Source organism: Dunckerocampus dactyliophorus, chromosome 12 (assembly GCF_027744805.1).
Source record: "Dunckerocampus dactyliophorus isolate RoL2022-P2 chromosome 12, RoL_Ddac_1.1, whole genome shotgun sequence".
NCBI classification, from domain to species: Eukaryota; Metazoa; Chordata; class Actinopteri; order Syngnathiformes; family Syngnathidae; genus Dunckerocampus; species Dunckerocampus dactyliophorus.
This window is the reverse complement of record NC_072830.1, coordinates 29,741,466-29,764,464: the sequence shown is the minus strand read 5'-3', so window position 1 is coordinate 29,764,464 and position 22,999 is coordinate 29,741,466. Positions and strand designations below refer to the sequence as shown.

The following is a 22,999-nucleotide window of genomic DNA, read 5'->3' as shown; positions in this document are numbered from 1 at the left end:
GGTATCTGCAGGGGGTGGCTATGATATTCTGGCATATATTCAAAGGAAATTAATTCATCTCATGTTCTCAATAGGAAGTGCAACTACCAGTTTACTACAACGCACTTGTTGACTCAGTGGAAATGGAAGTGTGTCATCTTTGTCTTTGTGTTTGTATTACTGTGGATGTTCTAGGGGATTTTGCCTCACACTTGCCTCTTCTAGAAAAGCACCCGTTCAGTGTCACCATGTAATGAATGGCTTATTCTTTATAGCCCTGCAGATGACAAGTGATACACATGGGAAACAGAGAGGCAAAAAAAACCCAAACTGCCACATCAAACAGTGGCAGATTGTAATTTAGTCGCTGGATTTCCTTCAAACTGTGACTGAAGTTGACAGACTTGCTTTGTGCTGTGACTCACTTTAGGAGCCTTTCACAACTGAAAGCAGATAACAAAAGTGTTGCATTCAAAGTCTGTTTGCAAGACAATGCTGTGTTTAAAACACAACGGTGTTTATATTTTTACACGTATGTCACATTTTAAACTCAAAACACATGAGTGGAGGACAAGCTATTGATGTTGCCCACTACTGGTCTGGCATGCATATTACATTTAGGCTTCACAAGCATGAGTCAAAGAAGACAACGGTTTCCTCTGTAAAACACAGAGAAAGCACGTCCCTGCTCTGTCTTTGAAACTGCACAACTGAAGCCAGAGCAGGTAGAGACCACGACCAGGACCAGCCCCGTTGTCTCCATCCTTTCAAACGCAGACGCTGGACTTTCACAGCCACCAGGCAAATGTGGTGGTCAGCCAACGAGACGCCAGCGCCGTGCACGGCTTGTTGACATGTCAGTCCTCACCGCCTCTGAGGCGGACAGGCAGACAGGCCAAGGGGGTCGGGGGCAGCGGAGGACAGAGGAGCGCCGCCGGTGCCAACCTAAGCATGTCCGTCCTCTGGCCTCCACGACGCGCACGAGAAGGCAGGCAGCAGCAGAGCTGTGCTGAAGAGCAGATGTTTAACACTGCTGCTATTAGCCTCATTTCCTGGGCGGAGAACTCTCTGCTCTATTAGTAACAGGAACCAGAAAAGGCTCGAGAGGAGGAGGGATGAGAGTGGAGGGTGGGTGGGTGCAAGAGAAAAGTTAGCTGAGCTCACAAGATCCCACAAATCACTTTGTCACCAGCAAGCTGTGACAAGCAGCCGCGGGGAGGCAGAAAGCAGTTAAAAAAGGCACAGGCAGGGAGATGCAACAGGCAACAAACGTGACAGCCAATGGATGGATAGACGCAGGACATGGACGTCCATCTCTACTGCTGAGTCTGCAGGACAGAGAAGGTGTGTCAAAGTTTGAGGAACATTTCTAGTGAATGTTTGGTTTGAACGTGACGGAGGATTATTTTTCATAATGGCGGTCTTTGAAACAAACATCTCTCTTTATTTCTGACTGGCAGTGATTGAAAAAGAAGAACCCTCTTTTCCAAGCAAAAAAGACAGACAGGCCTGATTGGACATGACTTTGTGTTAAATCGTCCACAGTGGTTTGGTAAGATGTGTTTAGGAGCACAGGAAGTGTTTTTTGGTTTGTTTGTTTTTTGCTGGGCTGAGTCTGTAAAAACATGTGAGGAGAAACTGCCTGGTGAGCTGAACAACGCTGAGCCGACACATGGAGGGGGGTTTGTCTGCTGGTAGACCATCCACGTAGAGTACACACAATCAGCAGAGGTTTAGCTAGCTTTAGCTCGCTTTTTTTGTATGTGCGAGCGTTCTGACAGCTCACACGCTCATAGCTCCGACGTCTGTCTGCCCGCCCTCCACCTGCTCCTGTGCAGAGAGAGAGACACCCAAATGTTAGGAGCTATTCACAGGCGGCACCAGCAGCCCTGAACCTTCTCCACTCTCCACACTGCTTTAATTGTTCTTCTGAGAGTAAACACCTTGCGTCAGTCGCACCTTTCCACGGGTGATTCACTTCGTCCGAGGTGGGACGCAGCCAGCAGGGAAGAAGTGAGGCCGGACTCAGCCAAGGCACATCTCCAGTGGCACCATGAAGGTGGCGCTCCTGACTGTCGTGGTGGTCTACATGGTGGCCAGAGGGAGCAGTATGTCCACATGTAAAACGTTGGACTTGGAGATGGTGAAGAAGAAGCGCATCGAGGCCATCAGGAGTCAGATCCTCAGCAAGCTGCGTCTGCCCAAAGAGCCTGAGGAGGATCAGGCCGGAGATGAGGAGGAGATCCCCTCCACCTTGCTGTCGCTTTACAACAGCACCAAGGAGATGCTGAAGGAGCAGCAAGCTCAGGCCCAGACAGACATCTCCATGGAACAAGAGGAGGAGGAGTACTTCGCCAAGGTGCTGCACAAGTTCAACATGACCAGTGAGTACATAATGCATGATGTTACTGCATGGCTAAGAAGATCAAATGCCATTTCAACCAAACGACCTTGTATTAAAAGCTCCATACTTCGTCTTTTAGTCGAACTTGTTTGGTGGAAAATCATGATGTGTTGTTACACTCCAGTGCAGTAAAGAGTGCCAACTGCCACACACAGAAAATCCCCCCCTCCATAATCCTCTAAGGAAAAAACGTACAGCTCAATGATAAATCTGTCATATCCGGACTGATAAACGTTACCGTTACCGTTATCCGCGTCCAATTTGCATCAGTTTCTCCCGTAGTTTCAGAGTGACACTGTATTGCTTTCAGCCTGGTAGAGTTGTGCTGATGGATGTTCACAAGCTGTGTACAAACGTGAAAACACGCCAGCTACATTTCATCATAGAACAGCTGCTTGAATATTCACATTTCAATGCACCACGGTGCTGCAAGTCGATCATAATGTGGCCAACAAATGATCTTCTGATCTCCACCCAACATCTTCAGGCTGCATTGTGGGTTCACGGATGACACGAGCATCTGGTCTGAAGCTTACGCAACTGCTCGCAATCCATAACCATAAACACATCCTAATTTGTTTGTATGCTTCACTGTACTCTGCTCCACAAAACGCTGCATCCGAGCTGTCAGGCGTCCATGCTCTCCTGCTTCTCCAGTACTCCAAAAAGGAAGGCTCCATCCAAAAGGAGAACAAAGGACGCTTTTAAAACGAAGAAAGACTGTTAACTCGGCTTGGATGGAAAACCAGAAACATGGCATGCACTCATTCACCCAGCTTCACTCTCTCGTTCATTTTCTCTCTCGGCTCCTTCGGGACTGGGGGGGTTTCCTGTAACTCGAGCATTGGGTTCTCCCTTGAATGTCCTATCACTTGTTCTCCATCATGGTACTCTCAGGCCACTTTCCACATAACCCCCACCCCGCCCTCACCCCGCTCCTCGCTGTGTTTCCTGAGCGGGCTATCAGCATGTTTGCATGTGGGTGAGTGTGATGGGCCAGCTCGGCAGGAAGGAAGGCAGGCCGATGGCCGCAGAGATCTCCAGTGACTCAGGTCCGGTGCAAGCGGTGGTGCCCGTGGGGAGAGCATGTTTCCTACCTCTGTGGAATGCCAGAGCACGGCTTCCCTTCGAACAAACCTTCCTAACACGAAACCGCTTTGGGCCCCAGCCCAGCGCATGAGTGTACGTGTGGAGGGATATTTTGCGATTGTTCGAAAAACACAGAGGAGGGCGTGGGACACGGGCGAACCTTTCTCTGTTCTCTTCATTAACGCTCCTGTTTTTCAATTTGCAGCGGTTTTTTTTACTGGATGACTAACGCTTTCCACGAAGATCACATCAGCCATCAGGGAAGCGTCTGTCAGGACTTAATAGTTTTGTTCTGCATTGTGGCCGTGCAAAATTGAACCAATTGGCAGTTACGGCCATCTCTGTGTCCAAAATCACAACTGTAACCTTGTCCACGTGTAACTGAGCTCCTTGGAAGGAGAAAGGCACTCTTTGGAGGTCGGTGTCACACTGTACACCTCCGGTAGGACGATGTGGGCTACGAGAGCACGTTGGAGCTGAAAACATCTTACTTGAATTAAAGTAAGACGTTTAAGCAAGTACATGGTTCCAGGTCTGGACCTTTTATATTCTAAAGTTCCTACAGCTATTATCTTTACTAGGAATGCGGTCTACAAAGTTGAAAGGGAAAGTCCAAGAGGCTCGTTAACTGAAAATATTCATTTCAGTCGTTTTCTTGCATGACAACAGTGTTTGGTGCCTAGCAAGGCAAACATTTGACAGCAGAGTAGTTGTGTTTCATGGAGACACGCACAAGGTGCTTCACAACCAAAACACAATGACGGATCACAAAACAGTGTTTGGGTTTAGAACACTTCTCTAAAACGTACCGGTGTTACACCAAGTCACGTGACTGGTTTGGATCAAACGAGGCAACCCGCCAACTCCATAAGGGACACATTGTTGGCAGGGCCATTCCGTCCAATTGATTCTTTTTTCTTTTTTGTGAAATGAATATAATCAAATCTGAATTCAATTACATGCACGTTCTGAAGCAATGCAAGTACAAGGCAAACTAACAGTTCAATAATCATTTTTTTATATATAACAAAATGAACAGAATAAAATAACCCTTTCTGACGCAACCGTGGCGGCGATCGAACCACACAAGGCAGAAGCATATACCGTGACAATATACCGTAAACTTGTCTCTCTCATCGAGTGCAGCCGAGTGTGAACACGCTCAAGTTTGACTGACAAGAAGTAAAATTTATATTAAAACCAAAATTAAAATAACTCGAAAATGCCCATGAGAATGGGAAATGCAGAAATAATTTCCTCACAATAGAAAACTCCAGATTGATCATTTTCTCGTACGCTTGATCTAAATCACGCGTGTCGCTGGAGGGCCGAGACACTGCAGGGTTTCTCTCCAACCAGCTTCCCGAGCAGGTGATTTGATTGATGCGCTCCTTCCCTCAAATTGAAGGAGGTGTTGATCATTAAAATCACCCGCGTTAGTGACCAGCTGGAAAGAAAACCTGCTGTGTTTCACACCCTGATCTAAATGCTCCAACTGTGCCCATAAGTGCCCAATTACTCAATAAGCACGATAAATACTAGTATCCTTTGGGTGTTTCACTGCCGAACCAATGCCGATATTGCAGCCTTGAATATTGGCTGATACCAATGGAATCATACATACAATTCAGGGGTTAAACTCAACATTATTCACCACAGACGGGGGCCGGTCAGCTTTTCTGTTATAGCTAATGACTTGTCTAATGACTTGTAATGACTAAAGTCCGCGGTTCTGTGCCACTACAGGAAACATGTGCATGACAAGTGTTGCAATGTCTTCCTCCGACTTTAACAAAGAATACACACGGCCGACATCACTCCTACTCCAAGTGTGGCAGTGCGCTGGCAGATATAATGCAGGCCGGTATAATCCAGTACTCATTGTTTTGCTCATATCAGCCAGGTATCAGATTCCAAAATCGGATCGGGACACCCTAATAAATATACTGCCAAGATTACAAAGCCTGCCCTGTTGCAAGAAAATAAGATGGAAAAGTAACATATAAAAAGGGGGGGGGGGGGGAGGAGTCTGCACCAGCCGTATTGGAACTGTGACGCAAAGTAAGAAAGTAAGTTACACCCGCAATGCTCTCGGCAGTAACACCAGACTACCAGACTACCAGACCACCAGTTTAAAACAAATAAACTGGTGTTCTGGCAAAGCAATACAACCTCGTAGCAAATATGGACTGCCCATGTCAACTGCTAGCTACTGGGAAGCAACTCAATAGTGTCACAGTTGTGTTGTTTACAACAAATAATTTCTTACTAATGTTCATACATGGAAAAACAGTGCAGTGAAACAACAAAGGACACCTACAAGAATGTATTCATGCAGAGTGACATGGAGTAAGAATGCAGATAAACATGTCAGAGGCGCTATTTTCATCTGTTACGGTCATTATGCAGCCTCCCTGCCTGTCCCTGCGGCCATCGGCCTGCCTTCCTTCCTGCCGAGCTGGCCCATCGCACTCACCCACATGCAAACATGTCTGATGCGGAAGATACGCTGACACAGGTGTTTGATTTGGTTTGATTTATTTTCAACCGTTTCATGCCTTTTGCAACCCACCATGCACACTCACACAACTGGGCCAAATAATTCAAAGGGCATGCACCATTATTCGCAATAATGTGCCAACCACTGTACAAAAATACTGAGTTTGTAAGTGGCCATATTGAAAATGTGACGCTGACTGCCCCCATAGGTCACATGCTTGCAACCCAGCCATCTGTTTAAACAACCAACTCATGTCAATAAGGGCATTTATGGTGATGGTGGACATGGTGGTGTGTTAAATTCATGTGTGAGATGACGTCATTGATGGGGGGGGGGGTTATCTGCTGGAATCTGCTTCCTCCCACTAGTAATTACAGAGCTGCCTCCCTACCTGTCACAACAGCTGTCCACCATCTTACCTGCGGATCAGTGCTCAAATCATCCCACACCTAAGCACCTGTGTGCGTGCATGTGTGTTAGCTGCAGGAGCGTGCATGAGCATGGAAGCTGTGATCACTAGAGAAGTGCAATCAAAGGTTAATTAAAAAGTAGAAGTGAGGACTGGCGGATAATATGCCTCAGAGGGGAAGTGATCTCATTTCCTGTTTCACTTCACTTCTCTAACCCTTCACACATTTGTCTCACTTTATTCAAGCGCGCCCGACGTGCTCCATCGTTGGTTGCGTTCACGTCTATTCACTAGCGTCCTCTGGCATGGGCGGGACCCCTCAGATGTCATCTGCTTTCCCCTCACAAACCCACAACAGCTCTTTCAGGTTTCTGGTCAGTATTTCATGTCAGAGCGCCAGCACTTATTCTGGTAACTGTTACACAAGTAGACCCGGGATCTTGGATCCAAGTCCGAGAAGTATGTGAAGCTTGCCGTCAAAAAGTCGCCCCTGGACTGGAGAGTGGAGAATCATAGCTTTGGCATTCCCAAGCAAAATAGAAGATTTGGGCCGGGGCCAGACTCAGGCAGCATTGATAAACATTCCACCACCAGCCCCCCCTTCCCACACGCCTTTACTACTCTGTTAGACTCCTCCATACATTCTTTACTTTGCTTCCTCTTCAGCCTCTCTACTTTCACTCAATTTGATCTTTTCAAATGTGTAGATTTATGGCCTGGTGCTGGCTCCTGTCTTCTATCACAGGAGGGGGGGGGGCATGTTCCTGCTGTCAAAAAAAGGAGGAAGAAAACAAAACCCTCTTTCTTTATGGTCAACTTTGCCACAGGTGGAATCGATTCATATTTGGCCACAGCCGCACTCTGTGTGCGCTTATTCAATTTTGCTAATGTGTGTGCGCAGCTGGGAAAGACATTTGGGATTATGAAAACAGTTATGTCATGCACATACATGCATGTGAGGTGGCAGTGCTCCACAGTGAAGAATGCTCCAATGTTACCAATCTGCTAATGCAATAAATTGTTATTATTTGTTACTATGGCGATGCATAGCAATGACACATCTCTTAAGAAACAGCAACATAGTACAAAAATAAACATATACTGTCCATACACCCGGGACTGATTGCATCATATTGTGAGCTGTGCTGAGCATTAAAAAGTGCAAACATCGTGGAGTAATGCGGTGGTTAACTGCCTTTTAAATGTGAAAAAGTAACCTACTAAAACGCAACGTAATGTTCCCAACAATATTCCCTTATTTCATGACTGAAACAAGCTTGTTTGTTTTTTTCTCCAGAAAAAAATGACTTGGACACCACCAAGAAGTCCAAAAGTGTCTCCCTGTCCTTCAACATCTCTGAGATTCGGGCAAGTGTGGGCGATTATCGCCTGCTGACCTCTGCTGAGCTGCGGATGCTCATCAAGCAGCCGGCAATACCTGATGAGCAGCGGGTGGAGCTGTACCACGGTGTGGGGGCGGCTGCGCGATACCTGGCGTCCCGTTTCGTCACCAACCAATGGAAGGACAAGTGGCTGTCCTTTGATGTCACAGAGACCGTACAGGACTGGATGAAAGGCAACAGTGAGTTGGAGATATTAACCCTTGTCAACCTTCAAGCCACAAATGTTGTTACCATCTGTTTTGGCAGAAGACGAGCAGGGGTTTGAACTTCGGCTCTTCTGCGAGTGCAGCCAGAGGACCACCGATGCCACATTTAGCTTTTCCATCTCGGGGATCGACAGTGATCGGAGCGACATTGGAATGTTGAAGCAGATGACACAGCAGCCGCCTTACATCCTGACCATGTCCATCCCACAAAACGCCAGCAGCCACCTCACATCACGCAAGAGACGTGCCACGGACACCAGGGACACCTGCACGGCGTAAGTCAATGTTGCAAACTGCACGGAGAAAGCCCCATTTCCAGCACAATTCAGTTGGTTTGCCACAGTACAATTTAAAAGCAGTGATGCGACATCCTAGCGGCCGCTGTGCCCTTCGAGGTACCATGATGCACTTTGACTTAGACTTTATTGATCCACAAGGGAAATTGCTGGTTACAGTCGCTCAATTGCAGAAGAACAAGACAAACACTCTTTAAAAAAATGCAAAGCAATATGAATACCTCTTCCTGAGAGCATGGCAAATCCTGAAGACACATGTTTCCCATGCAGCCAGACTGAGACCTGCTGTGTGAGGAGCCTGTACATCGACTTCAGGAAAGATTTGGGCTGGAAGTGGATCCACCGGCCGACTGGCTACCATGCCAACTACTGCATGGGCTCCTGCACCTACATCTGGAATGCTGAAAACAAATACTCTCAGGTAGGGAACAACATCGTGGTGTGGGTTGGAGTCTCCTTCCAGTGGATTAAGTCTTGCTTTTGCTCCTCTGTGAATGAAAGCCACCACACTTGCTGCAGCCATGTTGGCACTGAAGAAATATGCCCTCTCAACTGACACCTTTGAAGGCTTACTGTACCTGCACTACATGACTGGAACAGCTCTGAGCTAAGCATCACTTGTTCAGTATATTCTTTGATGTTCTTCAGATTCTGGCCTTGTACAAGCACCACAACCCTGGAGCTTCAGCCCAGCCGTGCTGCGTCCCTCAGGCACTGGAACCACTTCCGATTCTTTACTACGTCGGCAGGCAACACAAAGTACACGCACACTGGTTTTCACTTTGAACGTGGCAGCACCTGTGTACCGAATTTAATATCTTTCCTTGGCTTTCAGGTGGAGCAGCTGTCCAACATGATCGTCAAGTCCTGTAAGTGCAGCTAAAGCTAAAAGCTACATGGACAAGACATGGACAAGACATGGAAGACTCCTGCTTTGGAAACACTGGTGGTGAAAGTTTAAGAGTTGACATGGAGAACTTACTATTCCTCCTGGAAGTCACCTCGCCATGCTGGACTGACACCATGAACTTCTATTGATGTCAGTGATCATACTGTGTATATATTTGTTTACATTACAGTAGTGATTAATTTATTTGTTGGACGGACAGACGTGTACACGTGTCACATCAGGACCAAAGTGACATCCATGGACAGACGAAATAACAATGTTGGACAGTGTTGTGCTCCTGGAGGTCATTTCGCTGAACGGCATGGAAAACAGCTGTTGTTGGGGTTTTTCCCAGAGGACATTGCCGCAGGTGTGTTTGCAGACGTGCACCATAAAGGACGTCAGGTGAGCGCGGGGACTGTCACACAGTGGAAACACCCTCTGACAGGGGCAGGTTTTACTTTTTTCAACCCATGTAAAGTCTTTTTATTGTTTATCATGATTGAATGTCATCTTATCCAAATGAAGCTTTCCACCCTGTTTTTTTTTTCCACCCCCCCACCACCCCCACCCCCCCACCCCACCCCACCCCCCATTTAGACCACCATAGTCAGTTTTATTGCCTCATGTTTCAGGTTTGTACTTTTATCTGACACATGAGACCTTTTTGCACATTTCACTCTTTGCAGAGTCATGTGTTTTTAAGGAAAACAGAGTGAGATTGTTTAACACGTCTTACATGTTTGAACGTTGTAAATAAAATTAAAAAACGTAAATAAACGCCGATGCTACATGATCACATCAGTGGTGTGTCGTGCTTCTGTCAGGAGTGAAGCGTACCTGGGGGAAAAATGGAATGCAGTCTATTTCCACACAATGCCTTTTCACGCTCTTTCACTCGCGATGGCAGCCTCTTCAGGCCGCTAACATTCCTGGATGCACAACACCGTTCTTGGCATGGCCAACTCAAAAGATTTTGGGTGCGAGCCATGGCAACATTTTTACTACCTGCGTGCACCATGTTCATCCCCACCCCCACCCAGGGGCCCCACCTCTATGCCTCAGAACTCCAGGGATTACTGGAAGCCCGTGAGGCTGGATTGGGAATAACGTGTGCAGGTCCAGACCCGTTGGTAAGGCCCAGACTTAAGGGGCCGTGACTACATGGAAAATTCAACACACATACAGCATACATGATGATGAAAACAGTGAACCCGCTGACACGTGGCCCCCAAGCACCTTACTTACGTAAACTGCATGCTTTTGGATTCTCATGCTGCTGGCTTAATTTCACTGACACACAGTTTTCGTCATAGTTTTCATCAACAACCTTGGCTAAAAAGGCATGTGGACAAGAGCTATGACAGGAATGCTGTATATCCAATCACAGCTATTTTAGCTGTGGAGAGAGTGAATGATTGTTTGTCTATATGTGCTGGCGACCAGTCCAGGATGTACCCCGCTTCTCGCCTGAATTCAGCTGGGATGGGCTCCAGCATACCCGCAACCCTGGTGAGGATCAGCGGCAAAGAAGATGGATGGATGTTTTTTAGTTTCAGGTACAATAAATAACACTAAGATTGTGAAATGAATGATTTATTGAGCAGGTCTACTTGAATTTGATCATTCAGATGCTTGCTGGTAGCCTAAATAAAGGTGGTTTCAAGGAAACTTATCTTTTAAACATTATATTTTAGTTGATTAAATTTACTGTAATTTTACTTGACTAAAATGTTGTGAATTTTGGAGTAAAAGTTAAAAAATCAATTTGGATGACTAAAAACTAAATTACAAACCTAACACTGCTGCTAACAGGGTGACGATGATCTGTGCTGTCTTGTTCAAAGCTGGTCATGTTACCCAGAATTCCTGAGGAGCGTGCCTCCAGCGAGCAGACTCTTTGAGGGCAACAAACAACCTCAAACTAAACAAGACGAGATCTGTTGCCAGGTTTGACGTTTTCCCAGTGTTGAGGTACATGATGTTCTTGTGGTGCCTTGGCAGGGCAGATGTAATTGGAATGTTACAAGGAGAAAAAGGGATCATTAACAACCACAACAAGCTAAACACAAGTTTTTTTAGAGGGGGGGGGCATGAAGCAATGAAGCTGGCCTTGAAGAGGGCAGCAACCTCAAGCTCTCTCTGAGATGACTAAGCAAGCCAATGTCATGAGGCTCATAAATCTGTCACGGCTCCCAGAGGGGAGTTAAACTCAAGTGGGCTCATCCTTTAAGGCAACGCGCCTTTCTCAGGAGCTGCTTCCTGATGGGCCCTCTGTCTTTTGATGGGGGCCACAAAAAACTGCTGACACGACCCAGAGCGTGTGGAGAAAAGGGGGGACACTTGAAACTGTGTACCAGTGTTTCACATGATCACAGTTAAGCAGGTGTTCTGTCACCACTAACGTGAGGTTACACGATCGATGAGTGCGTTTATCTGCGCTTCAGCACGGAGAAAAAACACAGTGGAATCTCTAAAGTAGAACACAATCGGTTCCGGGACACTGATCAACCTCCAGTTTGTTTGTCTTCAAACTGCACACAGAAAATGTACAATCTGCTCTGGCGTCAAACTGTCACCACGATAAAACTCCACAGGCAATGTTTTTGTTTCTTAATTTTAACAAAGTGTAAAGAGAAGCGACGCTACGACGGCGTATTAGGGCCACATTGAAAGAAAAAAAAAAATCGGACATTTCGAGAATAAAGTCGTAAATTTACTAGACGAAAAGACGCAATATTACAAGAACAAAGTCGTAAATTTATGAGAATAAAGTCGTAATATTACATGTCATGGTGTCATGCGTGTTGGCGGGAAACCAGAGCAAAGCTCTTCAGGAAGGAAGGGAACGTTCCTCTTGCTTCAGGCCAGCTTTTATTTATTTACTCCTAAAACATAAAACTCATAAATGTAGGACTCTATTCTCGTAATACTACGTGTGGTTTCTCGTGCATGTACGACTTTATTCTCGTAAATTTACCACTTTATTGTCGAAATCTGTGTTTATTTTAATACTCCATCGTAACAGGCATTGCCTGAGACGGCTACAAAAAGCGGGGACTTATGTGACTTTTGGCCTTGGGCAAAGGTAATATTGCGACTTTTTTTCTCATACATTTACGACTTTTTTCTCGTAAGTTTATTTTAGTCTCGAAATCTCAGATTTTCTTTCCAATGTGGCCCTAATACTCTGTCGTATGAAGCAGTATTAATAGGAGCGACGTTAACCTGACCTTTAAAACATCTGTGTTCTACACTTCCTCCTCTCTCAACTGCTGGAACTGAAATGGAACTCGGCCCAGCACATTTTTACCTACTGGCCATGAAAGCTAATCACACAAACCCGTGAGCTGATTTGATACAGCCCAGGTCTCAGAAAGTTATTTTTGGCTTTGTGACTCATCACTAGGTTGGACAGCAACAGGTCATCGGAGCGCTGTAATTCCTGAGTGGCACACTTTGATGTCCTGCTGCAGCTGCCAGCTGGCCTGGCGTCATTATTTCTACGTTTTGTGGAAAAAACCCAGCAGCAAACATGGTTGCCATAGACTTGTCCGAGAATGACCTTTGACCAGCTCACATAGGCGTCTTCAAGAGGATACTTGATATAAATCACGACTTTTCTTGTGTCATCAGGCGTGTCCCTTGTCCACCTGTCGTCCCTCCCCCCTTCGCCTACACCACACCTGCAGTTTACTGCGAGATGGTAGTTGCACTCTTTGACAGCCGCGTTGCATTTCTATTCTTCACTTATTCTCTCAAATCTCTGTGCCAAAGTCTGGCAGCTCTTTGAAGACACGCACGGACCATTGTGAGTCATCACCAGAACAAAACATGACGGGCGATGGAGGTAGAAAACACAACTGAAGGCGAGATGTGAAAGACCACACAGATGTGCTTTTTAGACACACGGGTTTCACGTTCTTGTCCAAACACCTTGTTGATGTTAGCTGCGTGCACCTTCATGTCATCATCATGATCAGGGTGTCATCATGGAGCCACACGGGATGAAACAAAAGAGAATCACTTCAAAGCGAAAAGTACAAAGGGAAAGTATACCCGAGTGCTTAGAAAACAAACCATTCTGACTCACTCTCTGACAAAGAAATGTTTGCTAAAAAAGGGAAGACACCAATTACATCTGGGGACTGGCTCCTCTCAGTCCCGCCCCCGGTTCCTTCTGCGGCCTCCCCCTGCTTTCAGATGAACGAAGGTGGGGTCCGACTGAGGGAAAGAGCAACTGTACTGGAATGAGGCTCGCATTAGTGGATGATGTATGAACACAACAAGTCTCACACTAACACTTGACCTTGGTAGTGTCCTGCAGGTAACCATGGAAATGGACTAAACAACAAACATGGAGGAGCAGCTTCAAACTTTTATCGACCGCATACTGTATCTGGAAGAAACTTCCAGAAATCTGCAGGTCTACTAAAACAAGAAATAAAAGCCTATTTTTATGAAATGATGTTTCAACAACATTCTACTCAAATAACATCTTCAGTATGATGTTCAGCATTTGTGATGCAAAGGTTAACGCAGTGTATGTCTTCAAATGGCCTCTTTACCAGCATGTGTGGATGCTGAGGGTCAATCATCCATGCTGATGTTATTCCACACACAAAAAAGAAAGCCCAACATTTTACCAGTCACACTCAACTGCTGACGGCATAGCAATTAGTTTTACAGGGAGCTCGTTGTGCAGCGCCAAGACGGCACAGAAGCTCCAAAAATGCAGCAAGAGGCCAAAGGGCTTCATTTGAACCACAACGTGGCCCTCAACGGTGTTAAGTAGTTTTGCTATTATTCCTCATTTTGCTCACACACAAACACAAGGTAGGGGAGGATGGGCACGAAGTCGTCCCGGCAGTATTCTACCTTCTGAGGTCGTGTCAGAGCTGTAATAGAGGTTGGGCGCCTGTGTGTGAGGGATGCCATCATGCTGGGCAATGATGTGAAGTTTACATTCACCAGTCACTTCACAAGTTCTACTGTTGATCAACGAGTGCTTTTCAGGATCTCTGTGAGGCTCTAAAGTCACATGGGATGTCCTCCCACTTGACCAATCACAGTTACGAGAGTTAGGATGTGATGAATGGTCATAGTTGCACAACAGTCATGACAATAGGGACAAATGCAGTGTCTCAAAAGGAATACTTTTGTCAGTACCTATACTGTACACCGCGTACTTGGTTCCTGAGTGCGCACATTCTGACAGTGCGGTGCTGTCCCAAATTGATTACTCTACTATTGTTGCGCACTTACCAGAAATGACAATCGCAATATTTATACGCTTCTTCTTCTACTCTACTTTTTTAACGTTATTTTCCAGTAAGTGTGCAACATCAGCAATCAGTTTGGCACAGCACTACATTGTCAAAGGTTGCACACTCAGGAACGTAGTCCATGGTGCACACAGTGTACGTATCAAAGTGTTCTGACGGAGTTTTTCGATGTGATACACGTCCAATATCTGCCCACTTTTTTTCTCCCAACTTCTCGTTTGTACAATCACGAAAAGCGAATGTGTTCTTTCCATTTCTCGCTTGTGTGTACCCACAGCCTCAAATGAGGCCTTTCAAGTTTATTTAAACTTTGGAAAGGCCCCTCCCCTTCCGCTATACAGTCATGTGACGCCTGTTGAGGGCGGTCCATCACTGCGCACTCACCATTTTGACTGCTTTGACATTTTGAGCGCCTCATCCGGGTACGAACAGTGCTCTGCATTTTGCCATACTTGTCAGTGTGAATGCGCTTGTACGCTCAAAGACTGTGTGTGAAAGTGCACAAACTGAGACAAAGCTCAGGTTTTGCCCGGGTAAACTCTGGCGCTCTAACTGATACGCCCCCCCACCCACCACCACCTCTTCTTCCTGTCCCTGCTGGATTTCCCAGTGAACACATTCCTCCATCCCAGTCCCACTGTTTATGACACACACTGTCCTCTGAAGCAACGTGTGTGTGTGTGTGTGTGTGTGTGTGTGTGTGTGTGTGTGTGGATGTCTATGCAATACAAAAAAAGTGAGTGAAAAATCTAAAGTGCAGTCGGGACACACCTTAGCAGACGATGCTGCGTTCTTGTACAAACAGCTGTTTTCGAGTCGACTACACTTTGTGAGCTGAAGTGCATGAGAATGAAGGGCAGAGGGAAGCGCCATGAGTCATCGCCGCCATAATCCCGGGATGCTCTCCTCTCAAAAGGGCGCACACGGAGGCTCAGACGGGGCAAAAAACAAACAAGTTGCTTGTCTAATTAGAGAGGGCGGGGGTGTCTGGGAGTTGTTGGGGGGCGTTGGAGGTCAAAGTCAGCTGAGTCATCCCTTTACACCCACTTCCTGTGATGGCAGCGCTGCGCAGGAAGTTAAGTGTTTGGTTTATTCCATACTGTCTCTATCGCAACACTAATAGAGCACACACTCCCTTGACATTTCAGGTACACAATCTCATGTGGTTAAAAATGATCAGTTTTGATTGACACTGTCATTGAAAGGAAAGGAAAATGCATCCATTGTATCTGTCAATGCACTGCGATTGGCTGGCGACCAGCCCAGGGTGTACCCAGCATACCCCTGTGACCCTAATGAGGATAAGCGTCATGGAAAATGGATGGATGGATGTATTTGTCAAATGTAATAGATTGCTACATTGTTAAAATGCCATTTTATTTGGTGAATAGTAAACAGTGCTTATTACTTGTGGACTCAAACAATTCAAGCCTGTGACTTCGGACTTGACTCGACCTGTCTTGTCTTGGCCTTTCACTTCAGCCTCGACACTTGGGATTACAGACTTGAAACTTACTTGAGACTTGAAAAACACCTGCTTTCTCCCACCTCTGCTAATCTCTCCAACGGCTCGGGCAAGTCTATTGGAGCTGATGTTTAGTCCGTAAGTACCGCCATTTGGCAACCGTCTTGGTAACGCCGCCAGGCAGTTATTTGGCGCTGCAGTCTAAATAAACGGGAAGTGGCCACAGTTCAGTTTACACAGTCAGCAGTGATATCTGATGAGAATAGTGCACATAGTCTTAGCTTCCCTCCTTGCATGCACTTCACTGAAATACTTCAATAGTTGTCTGACAAGACTTTAAATGCCTTGGAGAGTTTAAGCTGCCACCGTTGAGGCTTTTTAAATGTGTTGTGGTTAGATTTAACAACACACCCTGCTGCTGCTTGTTCCTGTTGCCATGACGGCGGAAACTCTGAACATCACAGTGACTTAAGCAGACGATGAAGGGAGCGAGGGGGGCTGGGGAGGTGGAGGCCAATGTCGCCTTAATTAGATCCTATCTACTAGAATGACACATACAAACGAAAGTAACAAGAGTGAGCAGGAAATAAGAAACTTCAAACCGAGCATCACTTTGATCACTGCCTAGGTTCATCTCAATGAAGTGGGCCACACACACACACGCACGCACACACACACACACACACACACACACACACAAACAGCTCATCTTCCTCACTAGCATCAACAAACATGATGAGAAGAATTTGATGACGATCAAGTGTCTGATGACAAAGAGGATGTTCATGTTGCGTGACTCGGACAGCGTGGAACATCAGAGCTTGTTCACCACCACGAACACGTGTCCTCCTCATGTACCTGCAGCCTAAATGCGTTCTCATCTCCGTGCTGGCCACCCTGGTAGTGTACAGGATGTGATGTCATACTTCACTGGGAGGAATCAAACTCCCTGGAGATTAAAAAAAAAAAAAAAGTATCTTCGGTAGTCTGGAAGGCACCCAAAGTTCTATTAGTAGTTAATACTAACTGACAGGAAAGTCCAACAGCAACAGGAAGAGGAAACACCCCCCACAACAGCCCTCCCCAACCAACATCCTGGATGGTGTGTCAGTGAGACTGATAGTTTCAACGTTTTTGTGCCTCACAGCTGGCATGGAGATAGCAAGTCGTCTCTCCAAGGAGTCTTTGTTACAGCTGTTTAAAAAATGTATTTTTTTACTGCATTTTGGTCTTGGACTTTCTGGAGAGCTTGTGCCAAGGTGCACACTTCCCCGGTTTCAGCATTTGCAGATAATATATTCTGGAATCTCTCGTCAATGTATTTGAAGGTTATCTCCTGTTATTTTATACAAAGCTGATTTTGAGCTGAACAGAATGTTTGTGATACATACCCACATGTCCACACAAACACGGTTATTTTCAAATATGCACATTTCCCCCACTCCAGTGTTAAAAAAATCAATAAATAAAAATAAACCCACACCGCGGTAGTTTTGAAAAAACCTCCACATTAACCCAACACTAGCTGTCATGTGCATTTTAGCCAATCAAAAAGCCTGAAAAAGCAGCTGACACATCGCAACGCCTCTGCTCATCAATATAGTGATATACTCGATTAAATGTACAATGTCATATGGGGTACATTGTCTTGAAAATCAGCACTCACTTGCATTTTATACAGGTAGTTGCACGTGTGCGTCTACCACTGCACAAAATCAAATTAGCAAAGGAAAGTCAATAACTTCATTAGTCATATTGCTGTTAAATAAGGTTCAAAAACATGAGATCATGTGGCATATTTCTTATGACACAAGCCTGAAAGCTCAGTTTGACCCATCCATACACAAACGCTTGTTCTTGAATGTTTTTGAAAACCTTCACCCTGGCCGGAGTTTTCCAAAAGCTCAGTTTTTAGGGACAAAAACCCAGGCTCGCGTGTGGACGCGCGTGTGGACGAAAGGCTGAAACATATAGAAAAATATACGCTTTTAAAATGTCCATGTGGCCATGGCCTTAATCATATTGACTCAGAGCCGCCCTGGCCAAACTGGGCCCTGAACAAAATGACTATACTGCGAACACGGGCTCCGCCAGGAATTCTGGGCCCCGTGAACAAAATCGCATTGGGTCCCTTCTGGGCAGCTGCAGTTACAACATCTTTAGGACCAAACCCATAAAAAGCCATTTTATACTACTTGATGTGAACCTGAATTTAGTTAGATGCATGATTTCTAATAATCCAAATACACTGGAAACAGTAAAAAAAAAAATGGTGCAAAATAACACATCACCAGAATTTTTTTCAAAAACTGTCCGGGGCTGAGAGCGAGCCTGCGCCTTCTGCCGTGAAATGCAGCAGCTGTACCATTACACCACCATGGACTGACAGGAATCCTGTCATTTTATTCCCTTATTTTGTTGGGTATTGTCAATCATTGTAGCAACCAGCGTCGGGTCGGATTACTCATCTCTTTTTTTTCCCTCTACTGCCCCGGCCTGATGGGCGCCACACACGGGAGGCGACATTCTACTCTATTCATTTTCAATGGAACCTGCGCGATAGGGCATTTATCGCGGGTCACCGTCGAGCCAGTTTGTGTTCATGCATGTCATCCTGCACAGGCTGGCTGGTGACACGATCCCATAAAGTTGAAAGTTCATTTTACACAGACATTTATGTAAGTTTACCTTCACTACTAGTAAGATCCGATACTGGCAAGAGTACTCTATCAACACCGGCCGCTTTTCCTCCTCTGAACTACTTCGATATCCCCAAATTCCCTCCACATCTGACAGCCAATCAAAACCGTGGGAGACTCATGCAATTCGCTCACGCGTGTTGTTGGTCACAGACGCTCGTTTCCCCCCGTGTGCATAGTTTGCTACACCTTTGCGATGAGTTTCGCCAGTTGCAGTCGTTTGGCACGTCCCGTGTGTGGCGCCCACGACTTGGTGCTTTATGCCTCATGGCAGCGATGCGCTTCCTTGCCGCGTTTACACTTGCGCAAAATGGCGCGTGCCTTGTGGGGACCTACGCACAGTGCGTGTCCTGCGTGTGGGGATGGGCGGCCCTGTGTTGACTGCACAACCGTTTGCTGCTGCTTTCTAAGCCTGTGATTGGCTAAAATAGCACTTGTCAAGCTGAAAATGCATTTTATGTGGATTCTTTTCAAATATCCAAAACAACACTGTTTTGAATTTATTTCAGTTCTTTTACTTGTTTGATGTTTCTGTCTCACCACATGGTCTCATGTTTCAGGTGGTTTCCTCACCAGCCTGCTTCTTTCTCTCTATTCAACGCCGTGTTTTTAGAGGCCCATTGATGTGCAACCGACATGAGGCAGTGTGCACCCACACATCCTGACTCACTCAGGATTTTGGGGTGTGAGGAAGGGGGGGTCCTCACTGTGGGAAAGCCTAACCATGTGTAGTGCTCATGCCCAGAGGGACCAAAATATACAAACCACAACAACACGTTGTCGCCTCCAATGCGAATATGGCGACCGCACGGGCGGATGAAAGCGTGGCGGCAGCTCTGTCGGTGCACCACTGTGGCTTTGATCGATAATCCCAGGACTGTGACTTGTTTTATGAGCTCTGCTGTCTGACACGTTAGTCGGCTGTGTGGTGTGGCGGCAAGCAAATACACACTTCCATGTCTGACTGTCACAAGTGAGTTGTTTGAACATCCACTCCCAAAAACATGACTTTATGATGACAGCTATCACCAGGGAGGCTTTTAAACTTTTTGTTAACTTTGTTTATGGGTTCTTTAAAGCATCATGATTGAAGCTTCAAATAACTACCCTGGCTTAGCATCGCATTTCTGTCGGCTGTCCTTGCGTGGCACCCTGGATCACCTACACAATTTTGGCAAAAGTATTGGGACACGTGTTCATTCCACCCACAAAAAGCAGGGAAAATGTTGTGACACAAAGACACAGATTCCCTCATTGCGCAGTCAGAAAGGACGCAATGCATCGTGGGGAACTTGAGCAACAAAGCTTGTGATGCACACACATAAATCCTCGCTAACATCCATATGTCTGCTCATGTCAGCTGCATAGTGTGCCTCAACTGTGAAGTCAACTTTTGGCCGGAACAATCGTACACCTCCTTTCCTTTCCTCCTCCTCACTCCCATTCACCTCCAGCTTCTTCTCACATCCTTGGCCTCCTGCCTTCCATCCAGCTGCACTCTTGCCCGGCGAGTAGACTTGAGTCTGTTTGCTTCACTTTTTCATTTCCTGTTTGGGGTGTGTATCAGATGATGCGTCCTCATGCACACATGAAACCGTCGCAATGAGAGCGAGACGGCGCAGAGGACTGGCACGGGGTCCGTGAGAATGTGACCAGGAAGGAACAACGGCGTGGAGGGAAAAAATCCTAAGAGATGACGTAGACACACTAAAAACCAAATGTAAAATAAAAACTGTTGGAAATATAAAGTGGTTGATTATGCTAATAACCACAGAGTGGCCTAATAAGGTCAGACTCATGCCTTTAGCTGAGCTCATTGAGCGGCATCGTTTTCCATCTTAATTTAATTTACGAGGAATCTGGGCTGCTTTCACTTCGCTGAGCAATTCGTTTTTATTTGTTTTAATTATCTGTCATTTTGTACCTTTCAGTTCACAACACTACAAGCCCAGTCCATGTGGAGGGGGTTGCTGGGTGTGACTCATACTGTGCTTCACTATCGTTGACCATGTATAATAGTCTGCTCCATCTTCAATGACTTCAATGAGCTAAATGGACCGGTCCTTTCTTTACACGCCTAAAACACAGCTTTTAATGTGGAAAGGTATATATAAAAAACAGTAGGCTCCTTAAGCAGGTAGTGAGCCACATTTCTTTTTCCACTTACATGAAATTTCCGAGCTCTCACTCCCCCATGGCTCAGCGTGCAATGTGTCACCTCAGGATGTTGATTTACTGATCAACAGGAGGTTGGCTGCACAGCGGCGATGCTGAGGGGAGCAGGGGGGGTGGGGGGGGGCATTTATGACTCAAAAAGGACCTAAAAATGCAGACTTTGGAACCAAACATCTGAACCCAGCAAGATAGATGGGAAATAGGAAATGTGGAGGGGGGTGTGAGAGAGGATAAATGTTCTTCCTTATTTATGTTAAATTTAGATTTTAAAGGCTTGTCCATTGGGGGAAAAACAGATGGTTCAAATAAGTGCGACCCCCCGCATATGGCTAAAAGCTAGCTTTCAGTGGTGACTTATTTGCGATGAGGAAAAAGGACACAACACTACAGTATATTTGACATGATTCAATTGAAAGGTCGGGATTAAATAAAGCCTAATTATGTGGTAGTGTGGTCAGATGTGATTTGGGGAAAGAATTTTATGTATGATTTGTATGTTCCCGACTCCAAACCACTACATTGGAAATGTTGGTTGGTTAGTTGGTTTAATTTATTTCGAACACGCATATGTCCGAAAATGTGGAATGTGGATGACACATTCTAAATGATGAAAATGTAAATCATGAACGGCCTTAAAGGAAAAGTGCACTTTTTTTGCAATTTTTCCCATCATCCACACTATAAAACGCGTATGTCTTTCTCTTCTCTGTGCATTTTAAAGATATAAAAACATATAAAAAGCGACAGCCCAGTAGTGCACGTAATGGGATACACCTATGCCGCCTGCAAAGACCGCTATTAAAACACCTCCAAAAACCCCCAACAGGGTTTGATGGTTTTCTATCCATGCTGTGACCATGTAGCAACAAGTACAGTCATGGTAACAGGTAATCCTGTGCATTACCGGAGCTTCCTTGCTTGGCGCATTGATTTCACACAGCAACGTCGTAGAAACGCCTACACCTAGCGTTAACTTTTACAAACTCAGAAATAAAAACACAGCAGCAGTTGCGGCATCTCCAATACGTAGCCTTACCTTTTGGTGGTGGCCTGAGGCGTCGTGAGCGTGACGCTGACGCGCTACGGGCAAGTCTGTGGTGAAGCTAGCCGGTGTCAATATGCCAGTAATGCAATTCGATCGGCGTAACAATGCTAATAATAATAATAACAATGTCACTATGGCTTGTTTAATATGCAGTTTTCCTTTAACCTTTGTTCTATATACATTTCATTATAGGGTATTTTTATTGTACTCTGTTTGAAACTAACTTTGTGAGATACTTCCAATGTTGCTGGAAAAAGTTTGCAGGTCACCAAAAAAAAAAGAAATGTTGATAACCCTTGATGTATTAAGTATTTAAGATTGCATAAGCCAAGATAAGATAAAGGATTCCTAAAGTATGTAAACTTTGAAAAAAAATCTGCACACATCTTCTTATCTTATCTTTCAGCTTAGGAGAGGAAGTTTTTGGAAAAACAGCCCCTGGAGATGTAAGAAAAAACACCATTCAGTGGTGGTTTTGCATGCTACAGAATAATAAATAGGGGAAAGGTCTAGATCAGGCCTATGTAACGTATACCCCCCTCACTCGAAAGGCCTCATCCTTCATCGGCCTGCTGACCTGGAATGTCACTCACATTCCCGGGGAACTTCATCTGTCTCTCTCTGTGCTTGCCCCGGCCCCATGTATGTTTGATTTAACTTTCTCAGGACCCCCCCAACAAGCCTCCCTGCTCGAGGATCACGCACCCAAGAGGACAGCAATTTCCCTCCTCCGTGCTCCCAGCTTGCCAGATTCCCTCCCACACTGTCTCTCCCACTCACTGTCTGCGTTTACTCTCGCGTGGGGCGGTCACGTCACCTCAATCTCAGTCAATGTCGTCCCACCTTCTCTCTTTTCCACCCAGCACTACTAGTAAAACTGTTGGAGGGTGAGACGTGTGAGACGTGTCATATAGCTCACAGGGAGACACGAGTCATTCGAGTCATCGGTAATCTGGCTAAGGGAAAGTGAACTCACAGCGGGGTTAGTAAGCGTTCATTGGGGGTCACGGTGACTCACCTGGCTGGTCGGACTCTTACTCTTTACTGTGGGATGTGCTTTGTGAGTCAGAGCAGGAGACCGGACTGGGCTGTATCCTCTACTATGTCACAGTAATTTATTAAAGGCCACATTAACTAAGACACCCACAAACTTTT

The 22,999-nt window shown here is 45.8% G+C and overlaps 2 protein-coding genes across 3 annotated transcripts in view; one reads left to right on the top strand and one right to left on the bottom strand.

Moving 5' to 3' along the window:
• Positions 1-22,999, bottom strand: part of LOC129191246 (cyclin-dependent kinase-like 1) — a 41,470-nt gene that overhangs the window by 8,249 nt on the left and 10,222 nt on the right. The gene's annotated exons all lie outside the window — the stretch shown is intronic.
• tgfb1a (transforming growth factor, beta 1a) lies at positions 1,129-9,984 on the top strand. Its single transcript, XM_054794429.1, has 7 exons — positions 1,129-1,323; positions 1,440-2,363; positions 7,679-7,963; positions 8,031-8,265; positions 8,557-8,707; positions 8,935-9,045; positions 9,122-9,984. Exons 2-7 carry the CDS (start codon positions 2,033-2,035, stop codon positions 9,167-9,169), a joined length of 1,161 nt encoding a protein of 386 aa, XP_054650404.1. The 5' UTR covers positions 1,129-1,323; positions 1,440-2,032; the 3' UTR covers positions 9,170-9,984.

Bases quoted from the DNA above. Each gene is read 5' to 3' on its own strand.
- tgfb1a (XM_054794429.1), top strand. From the start codon at position 2,033: ATGAAGGTGGCGCTCCTGACTGTCGTGGTGGTCTACATGGTGGCCAGA. The intron at 7,964-8,030 runs GTGAGTTGGAGA...CTGTTTTGGCAG, and splicing joins GGACTGGATGAAAGGCAACA to AAGACGAGCAGGGGTTTGAA. The intron at 9,046-9,121 runs GTACACGCACAC...CTTGGCTTTCAG, and splicing joins ACGTCGGCAGGCAACACAAA to GTGGAGCAGCTGTCCAACAT.